The 26,986-nt window shown below is 35.4% G+C and overlaps 1 protein-coding gene across 1 annotated transcript; it reads left to right on the forward strand.

Annotated features, from left to right (window-relative positions):
- Nucleotides 1-400: 400 nt before the first annotated feature.
- Nucleotides 401-24,273, forward strand: VTA1 (vesicle (multivesicular body) trafficking 1). The gene is made up of 7 exons (XM_014939572.1): nt 401-495; nt 4,168-4,295; nt 5,013-5,088; nt 7,217-7,328; nt 14,386-14,565; nt 16,519-16,599; nt 24,117-24,273. The coding sequence occupies exons 1-7, from the start codon at nt 415-417 to the stop codon at nt 24,260-24,262; spliced, it is 804 nt and encodes a 267-aa protein (XP_014795058.1). The 5' UTR covers nt 401-414; the 3' UTR covers nt 24,263-24,273.
- Nucleotides 24,274-26,986: the final 2,713 nt, after the last annotated feature.

A 26,986-nucleotide genomic window follows, 5' to 3' on the forward strand; every position in this document is an offset into this window, starting at 1 on the left:
GAGGATGATGATTATTTACAGAAGCACTTAATGTTGCATCACAGTGACACAAGCATCAATCTGAAACCAGCAGAAATATTCTCTAAGGAAAACAAAGCTTAAATGTTAGAAAAACATCTCCCAGTATACTGAATATATCTAGATTTTGCTGTCATTGCACACTGGTACTGTAGTAATACATTGTTAAACCACAAGATGATATTGTCTTCCAGATGCTTTGGGGGTGGCATTGGTGTGTTTGCTTACAGGTTTTGCCTTAAATAATAACTTCTGATCTTTTTTGTGTGTGTTTTGTCTACTTTAAAGGTCGTTGTTGGGGGTGGCATTGGTGTGTTTGCTTATGGGTGTTGCCTTTAATAACTTCTGATTTTTGTGTGTGTGTGTTTTGTCTACTTTAAAGGTCGTTTGTATGCGATGCAAACAGGGATGAAGATTGATAGTAAAACCCCAGAATGCCGTAAATTTTTATCTAAACTTATGGATCAGTTGGAAGCTGTAAGTAGAATTTACTGCTTTTCTCTGAAATGATTCATGATGTTACTTTAATTTTTATTTAAGCTTCTGAAAATACTATCTTTCATCTGTCATCAGTCGTTGATGCAACTGCTCTGTATGCAGGCATAGTGCATGAATGAAGTTCTGTATAACAAATTGGCAGAAGGATTGAAAAGAGATAAAGCTATATGTGTATGTATGTTTATATATATATATATGTATGCATGCATAAACATAATTGAAATTTCATACAGCAGACGTTTGCTGTAAGGTTTTGTCTAGACAGCGTAAATTACAATGCTTTATTCACACATGTTCTCATAAGAAGTAATAATTCATTGCGAAATAAATGAAAGGAGTTCTAGAAAGGAGTTCTTTTATTGATTTGTCCTTGATGCCTTGAGTTGCAAAATAAATGAAAGGAGTTCTAGAAGACTTCTTTTATTGATTTGTCCTTGATGCCTTGAAGTTTGTGAGAGTTATTTTCACTGCTATAGGACTAGCTAGCCTAGTCCTTGGTCCTTTTGAAATTTTTGACCTAAACTGTTGTACCCAGGGAGTTTTTGAAAACATTATCTGAAACATAAAGATACTTTTGATCATATCCTCTGTGAGAGGTTGGGAGTCCCATACTATGAATTTTTCTGTGTTAGTAAGCAATAGCTATGCCATGCTCTTTGGAGTGGACCTGATAGTATTAAAAAGCAAACAACCTTAAATAGAACAGAGTTAAACAAAGAAAGGTAAAGTCATACTACAGCTGGTCAGTTTAAGTTCCAGGAGATGTTTATGTTCATATGTTGTAGTTTTCAATAGTCTCCAAGGAAGTATTGATTTGAAGGGCTTACTGCTCATTTGGAAGCAGAAAGTAACATTGAAAATGTTTAGTATTAATGATTCCATCCAAAATCTAGCCATAGCAATGCCTGAAGAATTTGTGTGAAATTAGTGCAACAGCCTTCAATTCTTCAGAAAAAAGAAAAAAAAAGAAATATGAACCACTTATCTTTTGTTCATACCTTATGATTTTTATTATGTTTTATCTCTGATTTTTTAGCAATGGAAAATCCAGTATGCATTGAGTTATTTCATCAAGTTTTAACATCTGTAATGGATCTGATTTTAATGCTCAAAAAGAAAAAGAAGTGACAGGACAGATGAGATTAAAACTCTGAAAGATTTTCCTCTTCACTCTCTAAGAATTGTTAAAATTTATTTGATCCCATGTGGTACTGCAGCAACTAATTTGTCTGCAGTGTTCAGTTACCCCTTTTTGTTTCAAATTTGGAAAGCCTTAGAAAACCAGCAAAAATCCATGGTTTCATCTTTCAGTTGCTGGTAAGATTGTCTGTGTGACAACTGATGCTCAGGTATTGAAGTACCGTCTACGTAGCCAAGTGGTGGAAGGATGGGGAGAGCACTCCTGAGCACGTCTAATACAGCATTTTGGGGGGCTAGGGATTCTGCTTGGGTGGATTGAGTAGTTCAGGAGCAGTGCTTTTCAGTCTGCCCTTTTCCAGCAGGGGGCACAAAGGGGTGCTGCAGGTGGGTGCTAAGTATTTCTCACAGCTTTCTGTGTGTTGCCACAATTTCTTATTTTAGAGGTTAAGACAGAAGCTTACAAACAATCCTGAACTTTATAGTAGCAAAGAATAAAAGTGTAGATGCATCCAGAAATTACCAGATGTCTTCTTTGCAAGAAACTTCGTAATGTTCCAAATATGTGAATTAATTAAATACAGTGATTTTTATATCCCAAATGCATGTTTCTGATAATATTCCAAATATGTGAATTAAATACAGTGATTTTTATATCCCAAATACACGTTTCTTTCAGAAATATTTTTATATATGATGGTGTTGTTTAGCTTTTCTAACAGATAACTGCTTCTTTTAAATGCTTTCAGTAAAATAAAACCAAATTTGCTTGGTTTTAAGTTCAAACTATGAATTGTCATTTAAAACATTAGTACTGCTGTACCAAATCACAGATTATGTGATTGATAGTTTCAAAAGTAAAAAGCTTTAATATCATTACTGCTGTACTGAATCACAGATTATGTGATAGTTTCAAAAGTAAAAAGCTTTAATATTTTTAGAAGGCTACGTAACTGAATATCATTTGTGCATTTGAAATCTCCATTGAACATCAGATCAAGTATAGCAATATTTTCTGAGTGTAAGATGTATGTATAGACTGAAGAAATATATATAAAAATAAATCATTTTCTTCCTCAACTCCAGCGTTTCATTTCAGTTACGTATCTTGCAATTTACAAATTGTACACTCATAAGAAAAACAATGACACTTTGTGAAACATATTTTTGAAAACTATGTAGAGTATGAGTTTGACAAAAGTCTTCAAATGTAGAGTTCTATTTAGAAAGTTTGTTTCATTACTGTAATCAAGTAACTTTTCTGGCAACATTCTGCATATTAAAAAATTGGCAGCAATCTAAAAAAATTTCCATTGAACATCAGATCAAGTATAGCAATATTTTCTGAGTGTAAGATGTATGTATAGACTGAAGAAATATATATAAAAATAAATCATTTTCTTCCTCAACTCCAGCGTTTCATTTCAGTTACGTATCTTGCAATTTACAAATTGTACACTCATAAGAAAAACAATGACACTTTGTGAAACATATTTTTGAAAACTATGTAGAGTATGAGTTTGACAAAAGTCTTCAAATGTAGAGTTCTATTTAGAAAGTTTGTTTCATTACTGTAATCAAGTAACTTTTCTGGCAACATTCTGCATATTAAAAAATTGGCAGCAATCTAAAAAAAATCTGGAAATGCAGCCTGTGTGATTAAGTTTTCTTTACACGCACAATGAAAAATAACTGCTATTCAGAGATTGTTTTTAAGTCTTTTGGCAAAATAAAGGTTGCAGGTTAGTATCATGCAGTGTTCCTGTTTTTGTTCTCTAAGGATAACCTGAGATTTCCTTATGTGTCAACAGTAAGCCTATTCAGAAGCTGTAAATCCACCTGTTGTAACTGTTAGAGGGTTATTTGCTTTACTGATTTTTATTAGGAAACCTGAGGATTCTTGTACTCGAACGTCTTTGAAAAGAGGTCTTTGAATTGCAGTACACTGCTTACACTGAAAATTCCAGTTAGTCCATAGGTCACTAAAACCAGTCATGGCTGGGCTCAAATGCTGTGAAAGATGTAATGAATTGCAGTGAAATAACCTTACAAGGGAGAAGATACATGATCGCTCTGACCTACAGTATCTTTATAAAGCCTGCATTACTTTATCATTTCAACTGTGTTGAGTCCTGACACAGGCTTCAGAGTGCTTGGTCTTTGGGATAGTAAGGGGGAAAATATCTGTAGCTGTTCCTTCACAATATTGTAGTTGTGTTTATTTTTAATGTGGGAATTTTTTTTGTTTTGTTTTGTTTTAAAAGTATTTTGTGATTGAAGATGGTACTCAGAGCTACTTATTCATAATATTTCTCCTTCCAAAGGAATGTGCTTTCTCTTTAGCCTGCTACTTATAACATTTGTTATGTTAGAAGCTGGAGATGTGTATGTTGTTTCTTGTTAAAATTGTGTTTGCCTTTGTCTAAATCAGCAGCTTCTTGTGTTTGAATTAGATTGCAGAATTGCTAGGGTCTAATAAGGTAATTAATGTATTTTTGTAAAACTCTTTTTCAGATGAAAAAGCAATTTGGTGATAATGAAGCAATTACTCAGGAAATTGTTGGTTCTGCTCATGTGGAGAATTATGCTTTGAAAATGTTTTTGTATGCAGACAACGAAGACAGAGCTGGGCAATTTCATAAGTAGGTGAAAATCTTTGGGTTTGTTATGTGAATTAAGATCCTGGTCAGGAAATTTGAATATCCAAACTCTCTTTCATTTGACTAGAAAATAGAATTGGGCCTTAATGCATTTATTTCTCTTTGAGAACTCAATTTGTTACTGCTTATGTGTCTCTAACTTCACACATTAACTGGTATCCGAACTCAATTTGTTACTGCTTACATGTCTCTAACTTCACACATTAACTGGTATCCTCCTTATATTCTTTAAGAGGTTGCTCACCTACTGGGCAAGGCTTCTAAAACCCCAGGCTAATCCTGAGCTTGACATCAAGCATGTTACAGGTTCTATTGTCCAGTGATATTAAAATAATTGTTATGATACATTATGTGGTTTGATTTACAGCAGTTACTATAGCACATTGATGTCTTTGCTAGGCCTTTCCTAAGATAATATAGGATGTCCTATGTTGAACATTCCAAACTAGAAACTAAGTGCAGAACACATGACCGGCTTTAAAAAAAATACTGAAAACTTTCTGCATAGTAGGCAGGAGACTTGTCAATATATTGCTAAAATTAAACATTGTGAACTAAGTTCTGTAACATCAGATTAAAAGAAAAAAGTTGGTGATGATGGGCTTGAAATAAGCCACTGTGATCTAAAATGCCAACTTTTAAAGTGTGATCCCGAGTGACTGACATTATAAAGTTCATGAAATGTTTTCTTTTTTACAGAAATATGATAAAGTCCTTTTATACTGCAAGTCTCCTGATAGACGTTCTGACAGTATTTGGGGAGCTCACTGAAGAGGTAAGTGTTAGGGGTATCAGTATTATCTGATTGCTTTTCTTAGCACAGGTGCAAATTGCTGGTTTTCTTCTGTAAGGTATATTATCTGATTGCTTTTCTTAGTACAGGTGCAAATTGCTGGTTTTCTTCTGTAAAGTTGTTCTTGTAATTTGTGAATATGAACATCAAAGAACATAGGTTTTAATTGTGTGGCCAAATACATGTTAATAAGTCATAAGGAATTGCGCTAAGAAATTCAAATAAATTATACATGAAATATTAGATAAATGTTATCTTTTAGAAGATGCTTCGTGACTTTAGGTATCAGTTAGAAATTCAAAGTCTGATTATTACTGTGGAAAGCACAGCATTACATTGAGGAAGCAGGAATTATGGGGAAAAACGATGCAGGGTTCCTGACTTTTTCTGCCTTCGTGTTTTTCACCCTGCAAGCAATAGACTTTGTGAAGTACAGTTTGGAATTTCAGTTTATTAATTCTCAAAAATTTTGCATGTAGTTTCACTCGGGACTTTTAAAGAGATTATTCTGTTTACCTTAATTTCCAAACCACTTTACCTGTGGTTATTACTGTGGAAATTTGATTTCATCAAGTACCTTGCAGGTGATGATGGTGTGAAACATGGTATCAACCTGTATTGTTTGCAGTTTCCAAACCACTGTGGTTATTATTGTGGAAATCTGAGTTCATCGAGTACCTTGCAGGTGATGATGTTGATGTGAAACATGGTATCAACCTGTATTGTTTGCTTGGCCAAATTATTCCACTCATCCTTCCACATTTCTCATCTCTGTTTATATTCAGCCTTGTTCCTTGAAATGTATTACCTCATAACTGTCAGATCTGGTTATTTCTCTTAGAACCTTTTACAAAGTACTTGATTTGCATAATCAGTATTTACTTTTTACAAAGTACTTGATTTGCATAATCAGTTTAAGATTGCTCAACAATTGTGAACTCTTCCTGGATTAGAAAAACCAGTATTGTAACAGTCCCAGGAGATGTAAAGTGGCCAATCTTCATTTCATGTTTTGACATACTGAAGTTGTGCCTAAGAACAGTAAAGTGTATTTTAAAAAATTAAATGGAAAATCTCAAAATAGTTGAGATTCTGACATTTATTTCAATCCTTCATTTTTTTGTGAAAAGAAGAATCTATGAACACCAAAGTAAAATGCTTTTCCTCAATTCCTTTTTTCCAGAAACTGAAAATAGTGAAAAATCATGTTGGTGTCTTGTTTTTTTTTCAGAATACTGAAATTGCAGCCACATTTTTCCCTTTCCAACTGTTACAGTGAAAATGGAATGAGAAAGGCAAGCAGGAGATTTGCTTCTCACTGCTATTCTTTCATATTGACACCATTTCAGATGAGAGTTGGCAAAAAACTATCTTGACTGTTAACATAGTGGTGAATTTTTTTGAGAAGTATTAATATTTTTTTTTGATAACTGACCTATTAAACTTGTCGTTAACAGTTTCTTTAAAATCCTATTGTCATAACCCTTCACTCTGCAGGTAGTATTGCTGAAGTTCCTCATCTGATTTTTAGCTATGTTGTGAAGATGCTAAATCAAAATACTGTATGTCCCAGAATATCACATGCACACTCTACATTAATCTGCAGCTATAGCAGCTTTTCTGTATTCATACTTCTAAGTACATTCTTAAAATTTAAAATAATGAAATTAGGAAAAAAATATATTATTGATAAGCAGGAGTAGCCTTTTGCATTTCAGATATTTGTATCTAAAGTAAATAAGCATCTAAGTTTATGGAGACAGGAATAAAGGAGTTTCCTTTATTACTTCACATTAGTAATTACTACACAGTACTCTGTCTTTCACACTAGATGGTCCTGGTATAATTTATTTCCTTTTCCTGACGTGCTGCACTAATTGAAGATCACCACATTTTCCTTCATGCTGAGATCCTATTAGAGCTGTTCTTTTCTTTTTCTGTTATTTTTTAATTCGCTGATGAATTTCACATGTGCGGTTTATCTTTAAAGGTGTGTCTAATGACAGCAGAGAAAGCAGTTTAGTTTTATAATCTCAGGGTGGAAAACTTGCTTATATTTCTGTTTTGAATGCATTAATTCATGGAAGTGGTGGCCTTTTCCCTTCCCCAGAACGCCCAGCACAGGAAATACGCCAGGTGGAAGGCCGCCTACATTCATAACTGCCTGAAGAACGGGGAGACTCCTCAGCCCGGCCCGATTGGGATGGAAGGAGAGAGCTTTGGTATGTTGTTTGCCTTTTCTTTTTAGAAGAGCAGAGACCTGGGCCAAAACCGAAATGGTGGTTTGTGCAGTTCTGCAGGGAGCACCCCACAGGAAGCACGGCTTCCCTCTAACGTTCCATTCACTCTGCCCTCTGCTTTTTCTTTTCTGCTTCTCCGACTGTTATTTTTATTGGACCTTACTATTCGATTGACTTACGTATTAATTTTTTTTTTTTTCTTTCCTCTGTAGTGGAGATTGCTATTTTGAATATAAATACTGTCTAAGAAGGCATTGTCACCTTTGGGTCGGAGCCATTCATTTTTTTTAACGCGACCCACAGTCCTCCTTTGAAATATATTCTCTAAAGTTACAATCCCTTTGTCAGTTGATCCTCTCTCAGAAGTTGAATAGGAGTCAAAAGTAGTTTAATAGTAGATGAATTCAACTTCAAACACCTGAGAGAGCCCTTTACTCCCTGTACAATAATGTGGTTTTCAAGGCAAATTTATGGCCCAGTCTTTATAGATTGGATTTCCTCCCACTTTATCACTCATCCCCCTTTTCCTCATGATTTTAGTTACTCCCTGTATTCTTCTGGCTACCTGACTTCCCTGTACTGGTTTCCTCGAAGTTACCTCCTTAACCATTAGATAAAAAGTGATTTCCAAGGACACCCACCCACCAGAACAAATGTGTTTTAAACCTCCCAAGTTGTAACTTTTACTGTCTTCTCTTTAATGCACTCAGACCTGTCCAAACTCTGCTGCGCTTCAGTAAGAAGCGTTAGGGACATCCAGATCTTTCTGATTTCGAGCTTTTTGAAAACAGGCACCACCAGTGAGCAGACAGAAACTGGCCTCTCCATGAAGTAACAGAACACGTACTACGCAGACTCTCTCTTACAAGAGCACAGAGATCAAATCCTAACCTATTCTGAGAAAGACAGCTCCAGTCTTTTATTTCATCATATGTATTTTTACTAAAAATAACTAAACAATCAAACTGGAGCTGCCTTATTATTTCTAAACTTTATAAATGTCACCCTCTTTCTAACGTGTAAATCCACAGGCTTCACAGATATGTATGAATTTTTGTGAAGTCAAATGAAATACTCTACAAAACCATTTTTGTGAAACTGCTAAAATAGGTAATAGTATTTCTGCTCTGTGTATAAACTAACCATGCTTTTCAGTTCTTGATAAAAGCAAAATAGATGCAAAAATGATTCATTTCTGTTAAAAGTCAACAAAAGTGTTCTACAAAGTATTTCTTTGTAGTTTCTTGGATTAAATACTGTTTGATTGTTAATACTCTAGAAACACTGCAACGTAAGTAAATTCAAATATTTGTGAACAAATGATGAGTGTGATACAATTTGATTTCCAAACTACCAGTTTAATCTTGTTATTATGTTTTCCTTACCTAAAGATGCCCTACAGAATTAAGCACTGGACTGGCTCTCTTACCCACTGAAATATGCTCCAATCAGTCTAGGCAAAGCTATATTTGAAGTGAAGCATCAGCAAATTGATTTCTTCTTCAACATACAGTCTTTTTCAAGGAAGTTTTCTTAACTGTCGTACAGCTGTAGCAAGAGAAACTTACAATGATCATAGGTCTGCAGCACCTCTGCTGTGGGGACAGGCTGAGAGAGTTGGGGTTGTTCAGCCTGGAGAAGAGAAGGCTCCAGGGAGACCTTAGAGCCCCTTCCAGTCCCTAAAGGGGCGACAGGAGAGATGGGGAGGGACTCTTCATCAGGGACCGGAGGAATAGGACAAGGTGTAACGGTTTTAAACTAGAAGAGCATAGATTTAGGTTAGATATTAGAAAGAATTAGAAGGTTGCCCAGAGAAGCTCTGGATGGCTTATCTCTGGAAGTGTTCAAGGGCAAGTTGGACAGGACTTTGATCAGCCTGGTCTAGTGGGAGGTGTCCCTGCCCATGGCAGGGAGTTTGGGACTAGAGGATCTTTAAGGTCCTTTCCAGCCCAAACCAATTCTATGATTCTATTCAACTCCAGCTGCAAACATCACTATATCTTTATAAGTCAAATTAGAGCAGTTTGATAATTTAAGGGAGAAGACAACATGTGGGAAAAGCTCTTGTTATAGTGAATGTAATGAATAGCCCAATTAAATATTTCTAGCTTTAAATGAGTGCTTTTTAGTGCTCTGGCTCATAATGTGATAATGTTTACAAAGCTCACCTGATTATGTGACATGAATTATGAATTCTAAGCAATTGCAAAAATAGAATTTCTGAGCAAAGATTACAGAGCTTTTGCTAAAAATCTGTGTATGCAGCTTGTGTAGAAACAGTAAATTGTTCCACAGCAGCAGCAAAGAGGCTCTGTCTTCATTTTAATAATGTGGAGGCAAAGGTAACTGACTTGATCAAGGCTGCAAAAGAAACTCCTGTAGGAGGGGAAGTAGAATTCAGGCTTAACTCAAATCCTTACTATTCATTGCAGGTCGTTAAAAGCAATAGTGTGAATAGGTGAAGACTTGTTTTCATTAGTGAGTTATGACTACAACTTAAAAGGGACACAAATGATGAGTGACCCAAAATTTTAACATTCTTATTAATAGGAAGCCTCCAATATCTATAATTTGGTAATATCTTTTTATTTGTTGAATTGCATTTCATTTAGTAAGAGAATTTCTGGCACTTTTATTTTCTGAGCTATGAAATGAAAAATAACTTTTTGATGTTTATTTTTGGAAATTAAATCCATAATGTAGGCGTCCATAATGCTTTACACAACCAAGACAAAAAATGTATGCAAATTAATTTTTATTAGAAGAATCAGTAAAAAAGAAGTGTGAATTCTTGCTTTGTGCATGATAAGAAGAAAAGCAGCATTGTTTGAATGTACGACTGAACCTTCCCCATTCCTTTCTGCTTGCTCATTTTCTTCCTCCCCTTGCAAGTGGAAAAAGTCTGTTTAAACAGAGTGAAACTAGGTCTCTGTAGCTTGACAAATTACCATTTTTTTCCAAAGTGTTATTTTCTTTGTGATTCTTGAAAACCATACTGTAACTCTTGGAGATGTTTTTACAGTAACATAGGCATGCTTTATGTAGTTCTGCTGTTGGATTTATGGATGCTTTTGTCAAGATGCCACCATGGAAACCTTAAAATGACATGCTTGATGTATTAATGCAGTTGGAATACAAGTGGTAGAGTACACATAAAGGTCACTTTGCAGTAGCCCTAGGTCATACAGCAAGATTTTATGCTAATGGAAAAAAAAATAAAAATGCAATTTCAAATATGAAAAAGTTCCTAAATGGTCATGGTATAGCCATAGTAAAATACATTAAATATCACCACTTCCCTTGCAATATATAATAAGTATTCTACGTTTATATTACAGAATTCCAGGAAACTTTTATAGTCCCAACTAGTAAAAAGAACAGTGTATGAAAAGTTGATGGATTTTTGAGTTCATTTCTGAATGTTGTAGAAAAATATACATAAATATATACATATATATTTAAAAAGCAGTTCCAATTGAACCTTATATTGAGCATCTTTTAGAAACATTTCAAGCTAAAGAGAAACAGTGCAGCAGAATGAGAAAAAGATGTTTTACAATTATAATTAATAGATTACATTTTTAATTCTCTGGACTCCCTAACAGTACGAGTCCAGGGAATAGGAAGAGTCTGAATTCCTTCAAAAGAAAAATTTTGCAAGTTTTAAATTTAGTACTTTGGCCTGCTGAAGTTCAGTCATAATTGGTGCTCCCTTACACTAGACAAGGGGATGTCATTAAGCCTCAAGAATCCTTGATTTATATGAAAGTATCTTTGAACAGCTTTATTCCACAAAGTCTTGCCTTCAGTAAATAAATAATAATTTAAAACAAACAAACAAGCAGTCTGAGTATTCTGTAGCTGGGAGGAAAGTCTAAAGAGCACATGGATGCATTATGCTGGGATCCAAGCACAAAGGCTGATGAGGTTCCAAGACAAGAAACTCAGCTGGAGCTGAAACTGAATGTGAAACAATTGTGTCCCTGTTTCACAGCCTACTATTTCAGCATTCTTAAGCAAATAGCCAGGAACTTTAAATTCTAGGTTAATACTGCTTTATGAGAAATTAATTCTCTTAATTTTTCTAGTGTTCATTCCCATTCCCTGGAAAAGATTTCTTTTCCAATAATGTTATGGATGTTCTAACCACAGAACTTAACAGTTTGTTGACTTAAATGTTCTTTTCCAGCAGCCTGAAATCTTTTTGTGTAGCACTGCTGTTAAAACCCTTCACAAATACTGCAAGCACGTATCTCAAAAATGGTTCTAATACTTCAATCTTCAATAAAGAATATTTTAAGTATTTACTTTGCAGAAAGAGTAGTTACAATGCTTTGATGACATTTGGGCACTTGAAACAGCTAAGAAGAGTTAATTTAAACAAAGCTACTTTTATGTCTGATAGAGTTTAACATTTGCCAATTGCATAATGAGCAAATCAAACAGTTGAGCTTGATCTTTTGCTACATATAACTGATTTTAAAGTATATATTGCCCTTTTGTGAATTTGCCTCTTACAGGCACTGTTATTAAGGGTGGTCAGCACTTCTAGTGCTTTTTTTTGGGGGGGTAGGGGTTTTGTTGATATAACATTGCCAAACTTTAACAGTCTGAGTTCACATCATCCAAGACCAGCATTGAGCCTTTACAGGAGTGAGTAGAGACCATGAACTATCCAGTGAGGAATTTTGAGGCTGAATCTGAGAATGTGTTGGAGAGAAGATTGGGAGACGGCGCAAGACAGCCACAAATATGGGGCAAGGGGTTGCAGATAGGGGATATGAAGTCCTGGTGCAGGGGGCCAGATCAGGGCAAGAGGAAGCTGCAAGGAGCAGAATAAAGTAATAAATCCATTAACATTTTAGGTCTGGGTGAGAACTTACAGGTAATTTCTCTTAATTGAGATACGAAGTACAATGAAAGCATATTTTCTCCTGTACCTTCAACCTCAAAAGTGACTTAGTAATTTTTACAACAGCTTTCCCAGCATACTAGCTTCAGGCAGACACCAACATGGAAAATCCATCTTTATGGCTACAATTTGACCAAGTTATAAATAATTGATAACAGTGGCACAAGTAAACTTGGCCAGCCTTACCTTCAGACAACATGAGTGTTTTGCATAACTATTTCCTTAATGTTACATACATAAATCTCTGGTATTTTGTTAAACTAAATTTTATTTTCTGAAACTTTTAGAATAATTCTTTTGATTAACATCAGAAACATTGAAAAATACAGCATTTGACCAATGGCTTATTCCTATCATTACATTATTATTTAAAAGGTAGCATATCTGGTATTTGCTTTTGGACCTCACTTTTTTTTTTTTGCTTTAACATATTTCATTTTACTTCCATGCATTTTAGCAATATGATATTGCAATATGAGTTATTAGCAAAAAATACAGCAAAGGAAAAATCTGGCACCTTAAGATATCCTTTGCCTTCCAGAAATCTGCCAGATGTTTGTTTGCGTATGTCAGAAATAGATTCTTAAAACCATAGTCTGAATTATTGGTTGCAGCAAGTGAAAATAATTTTCACGAGAGTAACATACATTTTATAACGTTCAGTGTTTTTACATTAAATATTGCCAGCAGTGCTCAACACTCCTGACAGAACTTTACTTCTGGGTTTCTTTACTTTTTAATACTTTTAAATAAAGATTCTTGGTATTAGACTGTGGATTTGGGGGATTTGTGAATTTATTAGTATTTGGATGTTCTGAATAAAAGTAAACTGCTACAATTTTGCAATATAAACCAAAAATATATTCTTTAACTGTGTATTTATTATCCAGTAGAAAGTCCTAATGACAATACTATTGACTTTACTCTGCCTTACAGCCTTTTGTTGTAGTAAATATTATTGTGAATTAGGTGGTGTTTAGTCATTTTTAATAAAGGTAGTAACAGAACTTTTTCTGTGAGAGGTGGGATCTTACATGGGAAAAAATCTGATATTTGTAATAGTAGACTGTTTAATTATTAAGCAGTAGAGGTGTTTGCATAACATCTAATCTTGTATAGTTGAAGATCAGTGTGGATTCCATAAAGAAAAAACACCTATTTTGCCAGCTCTAGACGTATACGAGTTTTGTGCTCCCATATTAGTTTTGTTCCCTTTTAAGAACTGGCTGTTAACAAAGCTGTTCCCAAAACTCTGCTCGTTCCACCTGATGTTATTGATAGAGATGAATACATACACTGTAAAAGAAAATTAGCTTTTTACAATTGAACTGAATTTATGTATTCTGTGATTCAAGTTAAGGACCAGAAATCAACCATATTCTAAATTATCTGCGTAATTAGCGTAATACAATTGGACCATTACTTTTACAAGCTTCAAAGCAACATTGAATAAATTAGACTAGAACCTTGAGAACATGACTAGATTGAAAAATAATATGTAAGTTCTTTGTGCATGCTATGGGTTATATTCAACCTTGTTATTCTTACAGTGCATTATGTGATCTAGCTGTTCTAGATACAGTTATGACTTGGCTAATCTGCATTTCATTTTCTTGTTTGGTGTTACTTTCCCAAAGGACCTCTTTTTTGTTATTTATTTGTGGTTTATTTAATTGCTATGGGGTGAAGGATTGGCACTGTCTTTTCTTTTTATGAAGAGTTTGCAAGGCAAATACAGCTTTTCATATTCTGGTTCATGTACGTATTAAAATATAGGTTACTGTATGTTTGTAGTATCTTGGTTAACTAACGTGGATGCAGTACACAGAAGTAGAAGGGATTGTACCTGTAAGACAAATTGCTTATATTTGGACCAGTAATGAGACAATCCTTCAATTTAAACAGGAGAGATCTTTGAAAGTATATGAGTTTCTAGACCCTTATCCTATGGTATGCTTTTTTACTTTGTCAAATCAACCGTGTGTGATTTGGGTTGATAAATGTTTTGTGTCACACCGTGGTTGCAATTTTTCAACTAACAAAAATTTGAAAGCTGGTTTTAAAAGAAAGCCTAAGTTTTCAAGAAGAGTTGCAGTAATTCTTTCTTATTTTGTGTCGTCTTGACAGATGTTGAAAGGGAAGAAGCAGGGTCATCTTCTGTCCAAAGTGGAGGAACAACTCAACCATCATCATCATCATCTACATATGAAGCTAACAACATACCAACTAGTAACTTCACTGGCATACATATACCCCCGGGTGCCCACGCACCAGCCAACACTCCAGCTGAAGTACCTCACAACACAGGTATGTCCTAATCCCACCCAAAAATTTCATGCCTTTATTGAGAGGCAGATTCTAGCCTTCTTTCCATGACATACGAAGTAAAATAATATAGGTATTCTATGGCAGAAGCAATTTCATAAATTAACATCGTAAAAATGCCACTGGAAATATTTTTTTATGTTTTTATGCTTTTTAAATTATGTTATTCATATTTCTGAGCATTTTGCCAGAAGAGATATATGGACTGAAAGAGTGAGTGTTCCTGCAGACAGAATGTTTTTTTTCTTCTCTAGAATCAGGCACTGGAACATCTATACTGTGAAGCACCATTTCAATCTTTCACTTGATAGATGAAATTGTATTACTTAGTTTCATATTTAACTTTCCCTGTGCAGATAGATTGCTGTTCTTCTTGTGGGAGCATATCTAACAGAGTGTTGAAACTGTTACAACAACACTATCACACTCATACTTGATGTACCATTCATACCTTTCTTCTGTTTGGTTTATGCTCCTTTTCCCATGCAACTGATGTGGGGTGATTGACCTCAAACAATATTATTAATGGAAATTTTGTCCCTAGCGCTAAACATATTGGCCCCTACATCCTTCTTGGGGGTGTGGGTGTGTTATCTTTTGTGTCATTTTTGGAGCAAAACCAACTTCTTAAAAATACAAAGTTCCTCCCAGTTGTTGTATTAAAAAAAAAAAAAAAAAAAAGTTGTATGAAATTATTTGTGAATACAACTTTTTTAATTTTGTGTTTCTTTTTTATAATAATGCTTAATAAGACTAAAAGATTAAAAGCTCTTGATTTCAGTCTTGATGATCATTTGGTTGTTCAGATATATTTTTATATTATAGAACATACGAGATGTTTTTGTCACACCCCTCCTCCTTTTCTTTTGCTTTCTCATTTTAAAAATGCTTCACCCTATGAAAAGTTCAGGATGCTCTTTTTTTTCAGCTTTATCAAAGGGAAATCCTTCAGATAGGTGGGGTTTTTTGGGTCTGGGAAGGGGAGAGTGTTGTTTTTGCATTCAACCTTGCTAAATATTTAGCTCTTTGTTTTTACCAGATCTGAAAATAATGGCATATGTATCTTGTTGGAATACAATAATTTTTTGTGTTATATAGTTTTAACCCCGTCAGTCATTCCATGAAATAAGAGATAATATAGAAAAGTGGTTCTGCCATCTTTCTACATAGCAGATGTTGTAGAAATAACTTTAGATCAGTCTGGCATGTTCTAGACATACTGCAAAAATAGAGTTTTGGATCAATGCAAATGAAAGTGTCTAAAATGTGACCACAGATACAAGAATGCTTCACAGTGAGAAGTGCTGTTTTTTCTTCTAGCATCACCATTTTCCTTTTAAATCCAGCTGGCTTTTTTATTCCCACTGATTGTTTTCAAGGAAATTAGGCAGGACATTTTTTGCAGGTGTGAGATGGCAGGCATGGGGCTTTAAAAATACCATAATGGAGACTCTTGATATTACATGGTAGAATTTAGACTTCAAATATAAAAGTTTACTCTTACTCTTCTTTAACAGATTTTCCTCCATACTCTGGGGCAACCAGTGGCTCTTGGAGTAGTGTTTTCTTTTTTTCTAATGCTTGAAATTAAACTTCTTTGAAATACTGTACCAATAAAATGGATGACAGCATGTAAATTCTTCTGTGTTATTTTATAAAGTGAGGGCTTTGAATTTATTTGTTACAAACTTTCAGAATTGGGAAGCTGTCAGCTGCTTAACTTAAAAATCATTGAACCATTAGGTTTATCTGCTCCATTTTCATATTTTGTCTGCTTACTTTTAAAGTCTATAAATAAAAATAAGCCAAGTACTGTTTAACTTGAAAATCATTGAACCATTAGGTTTATCTCTTCCCTTTTCATATTTTGTCTGCTTACTTTAAAGTCTATAAATAAAAATAAGCCAAGTCCAATCTTTTTGCATGGCTCTGCAGGAGTGACGAGTAACACCATTCAGCCTGCTCCTCAGAATATTCCTCTGGTGGATCCTTCCCTTTACAGCGCTCAGTCTGCAGGTAAGGGGGTGGTGTTTGTGCTCTGTCCTCTGTGCCTCCCCTCCATTGAAGGGAGAAGTTTGAGAATTATGTTGTCATTATCTGAATGCTTCCAATTCAGAAATTCTAAAAACAGTGGACATCATCTAAACATTGTGTTGCTAAGAATTTGATAATTCCTGAAAGCTTTGCTGCAGTGTATGATTAGTGGTCTGACCTTTTTGAACCAATGACCTAGCATTGTGTTAGGCTTTTTCTTATTTATCTTATTTATCTTATTTTATCTTGCTTCTCAGATGAGGTTCTGATACACTTAGCAAAGCCTATATTTCTGATGGTCTTGCTAAATTATATTTTTGGTATTTAATACACATTCCTCTTACTTACATACTGACCTTGTAGAAAAAATTTTAATTTATTCACTTCATTAAATAATTGCAACATTCCAGTGGTGTTTTCTGTTGCAGTATAATTGTTATGTGTGCTTTTTGATTCTAAATAATACCTGTATTAAATGAAATAATTTATAAAGTACCACTAATGATGCCATTTTGATGTGCCATATAATTAAGGCTTTATCTTTTAAAATGCCATCTATCTTTGATGTTAAAATCACTGATAACTTATATTACTTGTATTTTATGGCTGCTTGCATATATCACACTTTGAAGCGCACACATAAATGCTAACCATAGGGAAACTGTGGCCCACGAAAGAGTAGGGACTGACAATAAAGCTGGAATTATCCTAGATTCTGATTTCAGAATCACAGAATCTTCTAGGTTGGAAGGGACCTTAAAGATCATCTTGTCCAACCGTCAACCTAACTGACAAAAATAGACACCCACACACTGATGTACAGTTGGGCAAATTATTAACAGTTTTCTAGGAATTTTTCCAACTGTAGAATAGAGGTAACTTGCAGCTGTTAGTAATAATCAGATTTTTGTTGCCAACATGGATGTTGGGTGAGGAGAAGGTGAAGAAATCCTGATGTTAAGTTCCAGTACTAGGTACAGTTAAATGTTGCCTGTTATGACTCCCAAGCTTAGATGGGTATATTCCTGTATATTGTAACTTAAAAATAGTTAGATATTTTAGTTTATTATGTTGTTGAAATACCAGCTTTCCTGAAAAAGCATTTTTGATTCAATTCAATGCTCTAGTAGGAACTCAGTTTTTAGCTTGATGCTAGTCTGCTGTCATAAGCATGCTTAGGGATGTGTTCCTCTTACTGTATTAGGAAGCCATTTTTGTAGATGTCTTAAAAGGATAAAAATAACAAAATTCACCTTTGATAGAGATACATTAGCCTTTAGTATTCTCTGGAAGAATAAAAGGCACATCCTATAATCTGGCATATGACTGTCTCAGGTGACAACTTGTTTTATTGAAAACAAGACCTCAGACCTGTAGCTGACCCATTTAAACTTGATGGTAGTTTTTGAGGTTTAGGGACTGTTGTTGGGGTTTCGGTAGCACCTTAACCAAAAGGACTGAAGGCTTTGCTTAAGCTTTACTGTAGTAACTGCTGGTGGGAAAGCAAGAATTGTGGTGTTTGGCAGCAGAGCTCTCATAATTAATCAGCTTATGGTGGTGCTCTACACAGCCATTCAAATAAGTTTTTGGATCGCTACTCTGAAAAGTTTAGGAAAGCAAGAATTGTGGTGTTTGGCAGCAGAGCTCTCATAATTAATCAGCTTATGGTGGTGCTCTACACAGCCATTCAAATAAGTTTTTGGATCGCTACTCTGAAAAGTTTAATCATCATTGTTTCCCGGTTTGAATGTTTAATTGTCAAAAATGTCATAATTTTGATTTAAACTCTAATTCTTCATCAAGTATTAGAAGCTGCATTGTTCAATAGCTGGATGGTATCAGTGCATTGCTCCCTCTCGCCACTTGCCTGCGATAACCTGATTTAACAAGTACATAAATATAAATAAAAAGGAATTGAGTGAATTAAGATACCCTGTGTTTGTGAGAATTCATAATAACTATTATCCTATAATTAAGAGATTAAGACCATTGCTAGCACAGTGATGAATCTCTAACCTGATCTAATCTGAGGATTTACATGCCTGAATTCCTCCTCTGCACATCTGGTTTGTCACTACAAGTTTGGGTCTTGCAACAGCTTAAAGGGTTAGAGTCTTACGAGGGAGTCTGGCAAAAGTGCACCCTGAGAGGGTCTGAAAGCTTAGAAAATGCCCTCTTGGTTCTGCAGGAGTCTGAGAGGGTGTAAGGGGTATATTAGTCAGCAGAGATAGGGTAACAGTTTTGTTTGCATGCACAGAATTAAGAAGCTTGGGAGCAATGGAAAGGGTTTGTCCTCGCCTACCACCATCCTGTCATGCATGCCTGGTCATTACCCAAAGCATCCTCCCTTCAGCTATACGTGTAAGAATAACAGCAAATACCATTCTTCTGCTCATGCTGTTGAGGAATCCTTTCCATGCCAACAGTGCTCTGTTCCACGGTGGCCTTATTCCTGACCTCTAAGGAGATTTAGAAACATCTGTATCTCACAATAAACTGGGACCCAGGAGCCCTGCCTGGTTCCTGAGTTGCAGTATATAGATATATATATTTGGGATAGGTCCTGGCTGCATATTGAGGTTAGACTTTGGTACACACCATTCCTATGGAACTGAAGTTTCCTTTGGATGAGAAGGAGGAGGGATCAGTGTTGCCCCCCAGTAGATCCACAGAGCTAGCACAGTGCAAAGTACACTTGCTCCACGATTTAGACACCGTGTCTGTGTCTATACTAATAAATTAAATATGCCTGTAAATATTTGCCACTGAGAACAGCTGGCACAGAACCACTCGCATCCATACTATTAAACTTTTAAACCTTCCAAACAAGGTATTCTGTGAAGACTGCCAATACTGAATGGTCTCTAGCCTGCTCTAACCACAAGTCATGCCCAGGAATTGTTTGGGAAAGTGCTCGTTTGCCTGGGCCAAAACCATACTGGAGTCTGTCCCAGCAGTTTGACAGTGTAGACAGTCAGGCTTGAGCGCTGAGACGAATTCCCTGGCACTGCTCAATGCACTAGTATAGTCCTAGCCAAACAGGATATTCCACATATTCCTGCAAGACTCCTTCTGGTAGAAGATCAAATGTATATTTTTAAAATAAATTATGTATTTTCTTTCCTTCCCATAACACGGGAGAAGCAATTTGATTCACGCTATGATGGGAGAGAAACTTTTCGTGGAAAAGAGTGGAATATTTTATCAAAAGAAAATTACATTAAAGTAACAGTGTTCCTTTGATTTTAGTTGATGTGAATCCTTTAATAATTGTCTTGTCCTGTGGGAGCACGTTTCAGAGTTTAACATTGACTTTGAGTGTCAAAGCTCATGCAATTAAGCATTGGTTAATGTTTCTGACAACAGAATGTAGAGCTACACAGCAACTTTGTATAATGTGTGCGGGCACTACTCGGGTGTAGTTTGTTTAAAAAATTTATTACCCTTAGATTTTGCTAACACTAAATGCATTCATGGTTGTGCTACACAGAGTTTTTATAAAATCTTACATTACCATATGCTCCCTTCCACAGGTGGCATAGTATAGAGAAACCATTTGTCCATTCTAGTTGTGTGTATAATAATGTTTGATTTTCTACACATGAAGTAGAAATAATAATTTGGCGTTTTACTTGTTTCCATGATCTTAAGAAGAAATCTTTGAGAACTTATATTTCAAATACCCTGAGTGCTTTAGTGAGGAAAAATAAGAGCATCTTGTTTCAAAAATCATTTCAGTTACCTTTGAAATCACTGTTTTTATACACAAAGTTGCATTATTAATTTTTTTTTTAAATCAGCTGCCTTGTATTGGGAAAATTCATAAAAAGGAGAAACATCTGCTGGATGGAAAAAGGATACTAGGGAGAAGCAGACTCATCATGTAAAATACACATTATTTTCAATCTAAAACTGCCCAGAGTGGTGGTAGATGCCCCATCCCTGAGAACATTCAAGTCCAGGTCAAAGCCAGACTGGACAGAGCTCTGAGCAACCTGATCTAGTTGAAGATGTCCCTGCTTATTGCAGGGAGGTTAGGCTAGGTGACCCTTAAAGGTCCCTTCCAACCCAAGCTAGTCTATGATTCTATCCTATAACTTCTGTGCTAATAATTTCAGATAACACAGAAGCAGGGTAAGTACAGTATACTTTTCCTGTCTCAGTGTTGTGGGGCTTTTCACAGCTCAGAATCACAGGGTGGTTGAGGTTGGAAGTTTGTTTCATGGTAAGTACAGTATCCTTTTCCTATCTCAGTGTTGTGGGGCTTTTCACAGCTCAGAATCACAGGGTGGTTGAGGTTGGAAGGGATCTCTGGAGGACACCTGGTCCAACCCCTCCGCTCAAGCAAAGGTCCTGTAAAACAGGTTGCTCTGGACCTTGTCCTTCATGTCTTCTCCTGCTCCTGCACTTTCCCCATGGTTTAATTTGCAGCACTGAGACAGCTTTTGAATCTCTCCAAGGATGGAGACTCCACTATGGTTTAATTTGCAGCACTGAGACAAGGATGTCCAAGGATGGAGACTCCACAGCATCTCTGGGCAACCTGTGTTAGTGCTTGGTCACCGTCACAGTAAGAAGTGTTTTCTGATGTTCAGACAAGACCCTCATGTGTTTCAGTTTGTGCTCACCACCTCTGGTCCTGTCACTGGCCACCACTGAAGAGCCAGGCTCTGTCCTCTATGCACGCTCCCTTCGGGTATTTATATACATTGATGAGATCCCCCTGCATGCACACTCCCTTTGGGTATTTATATCCATTGATGAGATCCCCCTGAGCCTTCACTTCTCCAGGCTGAACAGTCCCACCTCTCTCAGCATGGGATGTTCTAGTCCCTTCTTCATCTTTGGCCCTTCACTGAACTGTCTCTAGGATGGCAGTCTCTCTCATACCGAGGAGCCCAGAATTGGGCACAGTTCTCAACGTGTGGCCTCACCTCCACCTGCTGGCAACGCTCCCCCTAGAGCAGCCCAGGATGCCATGAGCAGATTGTTGGCTCATGGACAAATTATATCCACCAGGAGCCCCAGGTTTTTTTTCTACAAAGCTGCTTTCCCTTTCTCCATTGTTGGCTCATGGACAACTTATATCCACCAGGAGCCCCAGGTTTTTTTTCTACAAAGCTGCTTTCCCTTTCTCCAAAGCTGCTTAACCCTTAGAATATCTTCAGAGCTGCTTCCTTTTTCTCCAAAGCTGCTTAACCCTTAGAATATGTAAATTGAAATCCATTGCTAACTTTTGTGGTTATACCTTTGATGTAAGTACAGATGTTACAGTGGAGTTTCATGTTATTTTGAAAGCTGAAGAACACAGAGCTGTTTTATTTCTATTCTGCTGGTCCATTGTGAGGTGCTGACTTCAATAGGAGCTGAGGCCACTGAGCACATCAAAAGATCAACACCCTTACTGTGTAAACTTTGGTTTATAAATTTAAAATTGTTAACTTTTTTTCCCCTCAAGTTATGTCATAATAGCATCTGAAGTAGATTTCATAATAAATAAGGCTTTATGCCAGCAAAACATTAATAGAGCTCATACTGTAAAAATAAGATTAGACTGGTGAATTTAGGCTTCCTTCCAATAAATTAGTTGAATACTGGACTGATGCCTTGGCCAGTTTTTAAAGAATGATTTTGTAGTTTCTTTTGGCATCAGAGCATAAAGCCACTTTGAGGGGAACTTGGTCTTTTTAATTTCTTAAAGATGTTCAGTAATGTGGTCGCAGATTGACCCCAGCTGCTTTTAGTCTGTGACTTTATTTAGGTTACAAAATAACCTAAGTGTGTGGTTGTGTTTATGCATTCTCTCACGTGTATTTATTCACATGTGTATGTATTTTAAGAGATTTAATGTGACTTCACTTATTCCACAATAAACTAATGTACGTTGCAATGATAATGAGCCCACCAAGTTGTCATGTGCCTCCAATATTCAATAGTTATTTTGTGGTTATACTTACTTATTGAAGGGAAAATAAGTAGACTTCTAGAGTATTTTTGTGATTATACTTACTGAAGGGAAAATAAGTAGACTTCTAGAGTATATTTTAAACATTGATAAAACTAATCTTAAAGAGCACTTACATTTCTGCTTTTTATTGGGGTAGGGTTTGTTTGGAAAACCAGCAAGACCAATCTAGTTTTTAATATTCCCAGGTTTTCCGTTTTATTTGTTTAAAAGCTGTTCTTAAATAATAAGACTGGGGAAAGGAAAAGCAAATATAATAGACATTTTCTGATAAGAACTGAGATTCTTTAGTAAACATTCTCACAGTATTGCTAACAGTTTTATTGTGAAAGAAAGGGATCCAGCTAACTGCAATTGTACCATAAAAATGCATTTAAGTACTCATGCCCTTGCTTAAAATTAGAAGGCTGAACTTAGAGAGCTAAGTCTCTGTTTAACCAATTTTATATAAAATCTATGGCACATTATAAAAGGCATTTTTTCTTATTAATATGTGAAATCTGTTCATTGCTTGTAAGATGCTGTGAGAAAACCTGTTAAATAAATGCATAATTTTTTTAGTATTGCATATAATTATTTACCCATGTCCATAAAAATCAGTCTCTTGCAATTTAAGTTGTTCAGAAAAGAACATGAGTAAAGGTTTTATAATTTATCCATAGGTTATTGGGGTGGCATGGGATTAGTCTTAAAATTCCCAGTGAATTTGTGGGTGGAAGGAGGGACAGTAACATAACTGCTTTATTTTGTGCACACATCAGTGATGCTATTCATATATTAAATCTTTTTTGCTTTCTAGAAGACAGAATGCATGTGTTTGAGCATTACAGAATTCCCAATGTTTAAACTTATGTCCAGACAATATTCTGATGAATAAATATGAGTTAATGGTTTTATAATTTATTATGAAAATATTTTTTGTTAATGTTCTTTGGTATTACAAAAATGGGCACAATTAATGAGATCAGTCTTGGTTTCAGTCATCTGACATAAAATTGGAAACATAAACATTGCTTGGATAAAACAGAAATATAATATGTGCCCAAACATGCCAGTGAGAAATGCTTCTGCATTTTGAAATGTTATTTTGGTTGAGAAGGAACGGTTTCTAACTATGTATTATTCCTGAAGAAAAGAGCAAAGTAACTATCCTGTGAACACAAAAACCACTGTCTTGTTTCTTGCAGGTGGTGGTGTGATTACAGGTAACTTATTGTTGTTTAAAAGCTTTCCTTTGCTGCTTTAGATGAAGAGCAGATCTTTCTCAAAGGTATTGACTTACTTTTGAAAGGCACTGGGTCATACAAATACCAGTGTTTAGAAAGATCCTCTTATATTTTTCAAGTGCCTGCAGCCAAGAAGTTAAGCATTATACAAATGGAAAGAAAAATGAATAGAAGAAACACCATAGCTTGGTCTTTGTGATATTACCACAAATATTAGCCTGGTTTTCATAATATCAAAATCACATGAAAGGAAGCCTCAGTCAGTTTTCCTTTATAATAACTTTGTAATACTTATTATGTTTTTGCAGGGGATGTCCGCTTGACTCCAGAGGACTTTGCCAGAGCTCAAAAATACTGCAAATATGCTGGCAGTGCTTTGCAATATGAAGACGTGAGCACGGCTGTGCAGAATCTACAGAAGGCCCTCAAGTTACTGATTACAGGCAGAGAATGAGACCTTTATTCAACAGATTCATCTCTTTTGCCTAAAGAACTAACAGCTTATTACTGTACCTGTTAGGGGAGTGGAGTTGTACAGACATTCTCGATCCCATCACCCGTGACAATGAAATCACTGTTTCAGTGTCATTATAGCAATTAATGGTACAGGAGGAATCTCTGTTTTCTTTTTACAAACGATGGAGCTAGAAACACACGAACGTCAGCGCAATACTGAAGACAGTACTGTGAACACTGCTCAAGAGTTAGAATTCACCTACACGAACGCGGTGGGTTGACGTCAGCGCGATACTGAAGACAGTACTGTGAACACTGCTCAAGAGTTAGAATTCACCTTGCATTATTTAGATTATTGGAATGAGAAAATGCTGAATCTGTAAAAAAAAAAAACAAAAACAAAACCTCGCACCTAAGAATGTTCTGTTAAAATTCTTACTCGGATGTTATTATTTCAAACAGTTATTTAAAAAGTATAATAGCTTTAAAATGGTAACTAAGATTAGCGCTTTCCTCCTGAAATAAGAGCATGTGAGGAAGCTAAGCCGACACCTCCACAATGGGAAGGACTTCTTTTCTATACATAAATTATTTGGCTATTATCTGAGACATAAGTCAAAGTTGAGGGAGACTTGAGGACATTTGTATCTCATTTTAAAACAGGCTGGAAAGAACATCTCTTGGTTCTTCAGAGAGAGACATTTTGATGGTGTTCCAACCCAATCCCCCACAACTGTACGGACTGCTACATGTATTCTTGATTATCAGTTCTTGCTCCTTTTGTGTGCACACTTACAATTTTGTATATGTATGGGTAATTAAGAGAAAGTACTAATATTTATCAGAGATGAACCTGAAACTGGAGGCAAAAATTCTAAACAACATGAACTTTTAGGGAGATTTACTTCATAGCTCTTCCATCTTTTTAAGAGGATGAAAAAAAGGCCTGTTCTTCAGCCATTAAAGCAGTATAGGTTCATCTCTGGTATTAGTGTCATAGAGCTTCGTATTTCCAGCTAATATTCTTCCTGTCTGCTTTGTTGTGGAGACTTTTTGGACTTGGGATTTAATTAAAATTGCTTGGAAACTGAATTTTGAGTCTTTATGAGGTCTGCCCTTGCAATTATAGAGCTCTTGATTGTCAAAAATCCATCCGTGCTGTTTAAAAGAAAGAATAAGTAGTCTTTTAACTGACATGACATAATAACTGAGTACACCATAAAGCATGTCTGATTTATGTAATAACTTTAATGACTACTATCTGATCTGTATTTCTTTGCAAGCTGCCGGGTCAAATCCACGTATTCTTTATAGCTGCACTATCTTGCAGTGACTAAAATACATCTGATATTCAAAGCAAAAAGATGAGGAAAAGAAAATTAAATATAAGCATGCATTAAAGTTTAGCTCGTTGTCTCCTTTTAAGAGTGTAGAGTCTTTGACAGCAAGTGTGAAAAGGGTAGTATGAAACTTTAGCATTTTAGTTGACTGAGACTTAATAGATAAAACATCTGGGATTGTTTGTGTTGTATGCTTTAGCATTTTAGTTGACTGAGAATAGATAAAACATCTGGGATTGTTTGTGTTGCTTTCTGATATGGGATAGCATGCTAATCTGGACAGTGGTTTGGATTATTTTTTAATTGTTTGGGGAAATTTAGAGTAAATCAGTCCAAAATGTTTTTTGACTGTAATGCTGTACAGACCTGGGCACTCAGCCTCTGTTTTGTACAGTGCTTCATGCACTTCAGTATCAAACTGGATTACTGTAGATGACTCCATGTATATTATTGTGGTGGAAAAGCTGTTTTTCAGTTGAAAGAACATAGAACGTTGATCCATGTAGAAATATATTTATTGCATTGGTATAAAAAAATCAGAAGTTGCTTTCATTTGGAGATCATATTTACTAATACCACTATTTACTCTACCAGCCTCAGTCTCCAGCACTTGAAGGAGGAAAGTCAGTTTTCTTGTTTCTATTTATAAAATAATTAAAAGAACTTCAGGGCTTTTGTATTACATGGAAAAAATAAGCAAGCTGTGATATAATACTGTATTAATATGAGGCTTTTCAATTAAAATTGATACTAATATTTCTTTTTGGTGATTGGATTATATGAAATGGAAGTACATGACTTAAGAAGGTTGCAAATGAAAATTTAGTGTTTCTTAAAGTATATAAAAGATTTTCTGTTGTCCATGTTTATGTTGAACCTCTAGGTTCCTCTAGGAAACCAGGCGAGATGCAATGAAAAAGCCATGAGCAATTTTTTTGAGTGATCATTTACAAATGTGTTACCTTCTTATGCTTAGCGAGAAATTAAAATAAGTCTGAGTGGAATGGATATAAAAATGCTAATATGAAAGTTGAAGAATTAGAGAAATTAAAATAAGTCTGTCTGAGTGGAATGGAGATAAAAATGCTAATATGAAAGTTGAAGAATTTCTTAGGGAAGCTGTCAGGACATCCTTCTTGAAAATAGGTTAGTGTTTACCATATAAAGATTTATCATATAAAATTTGAAGATTTATAATATAAGACTTATCATATAAAATTCTTATGAATTCTGTAAAAGTAAACATATCCTAATACTGATCTTCAGACCACAATACCTTAATTAGCATATTGAAATTTTTTTGGCATAAAATTATATTGCTATAATAATTTATTTTTTAATTTAGAAGTTTTGTAACGGCCCGCCAAACCATATTTGAAGCC

This window comes from Calidris pugnax, unplaced genomic scaffold (genome assembly GCF_001431845.1).
Source record: "Calidris pugnax isolate Ruff unplaced genomic scaffold, ASM143184v1 scaffold57, whole genome shotgun sequence".
Taxonomy (NCBI): domain Eukaryota; kingdom Metazoa; phylum Chordata; class Aves; order Charadriiformes; family Scolopacidae; genus Calidris; species Calidris pugnax.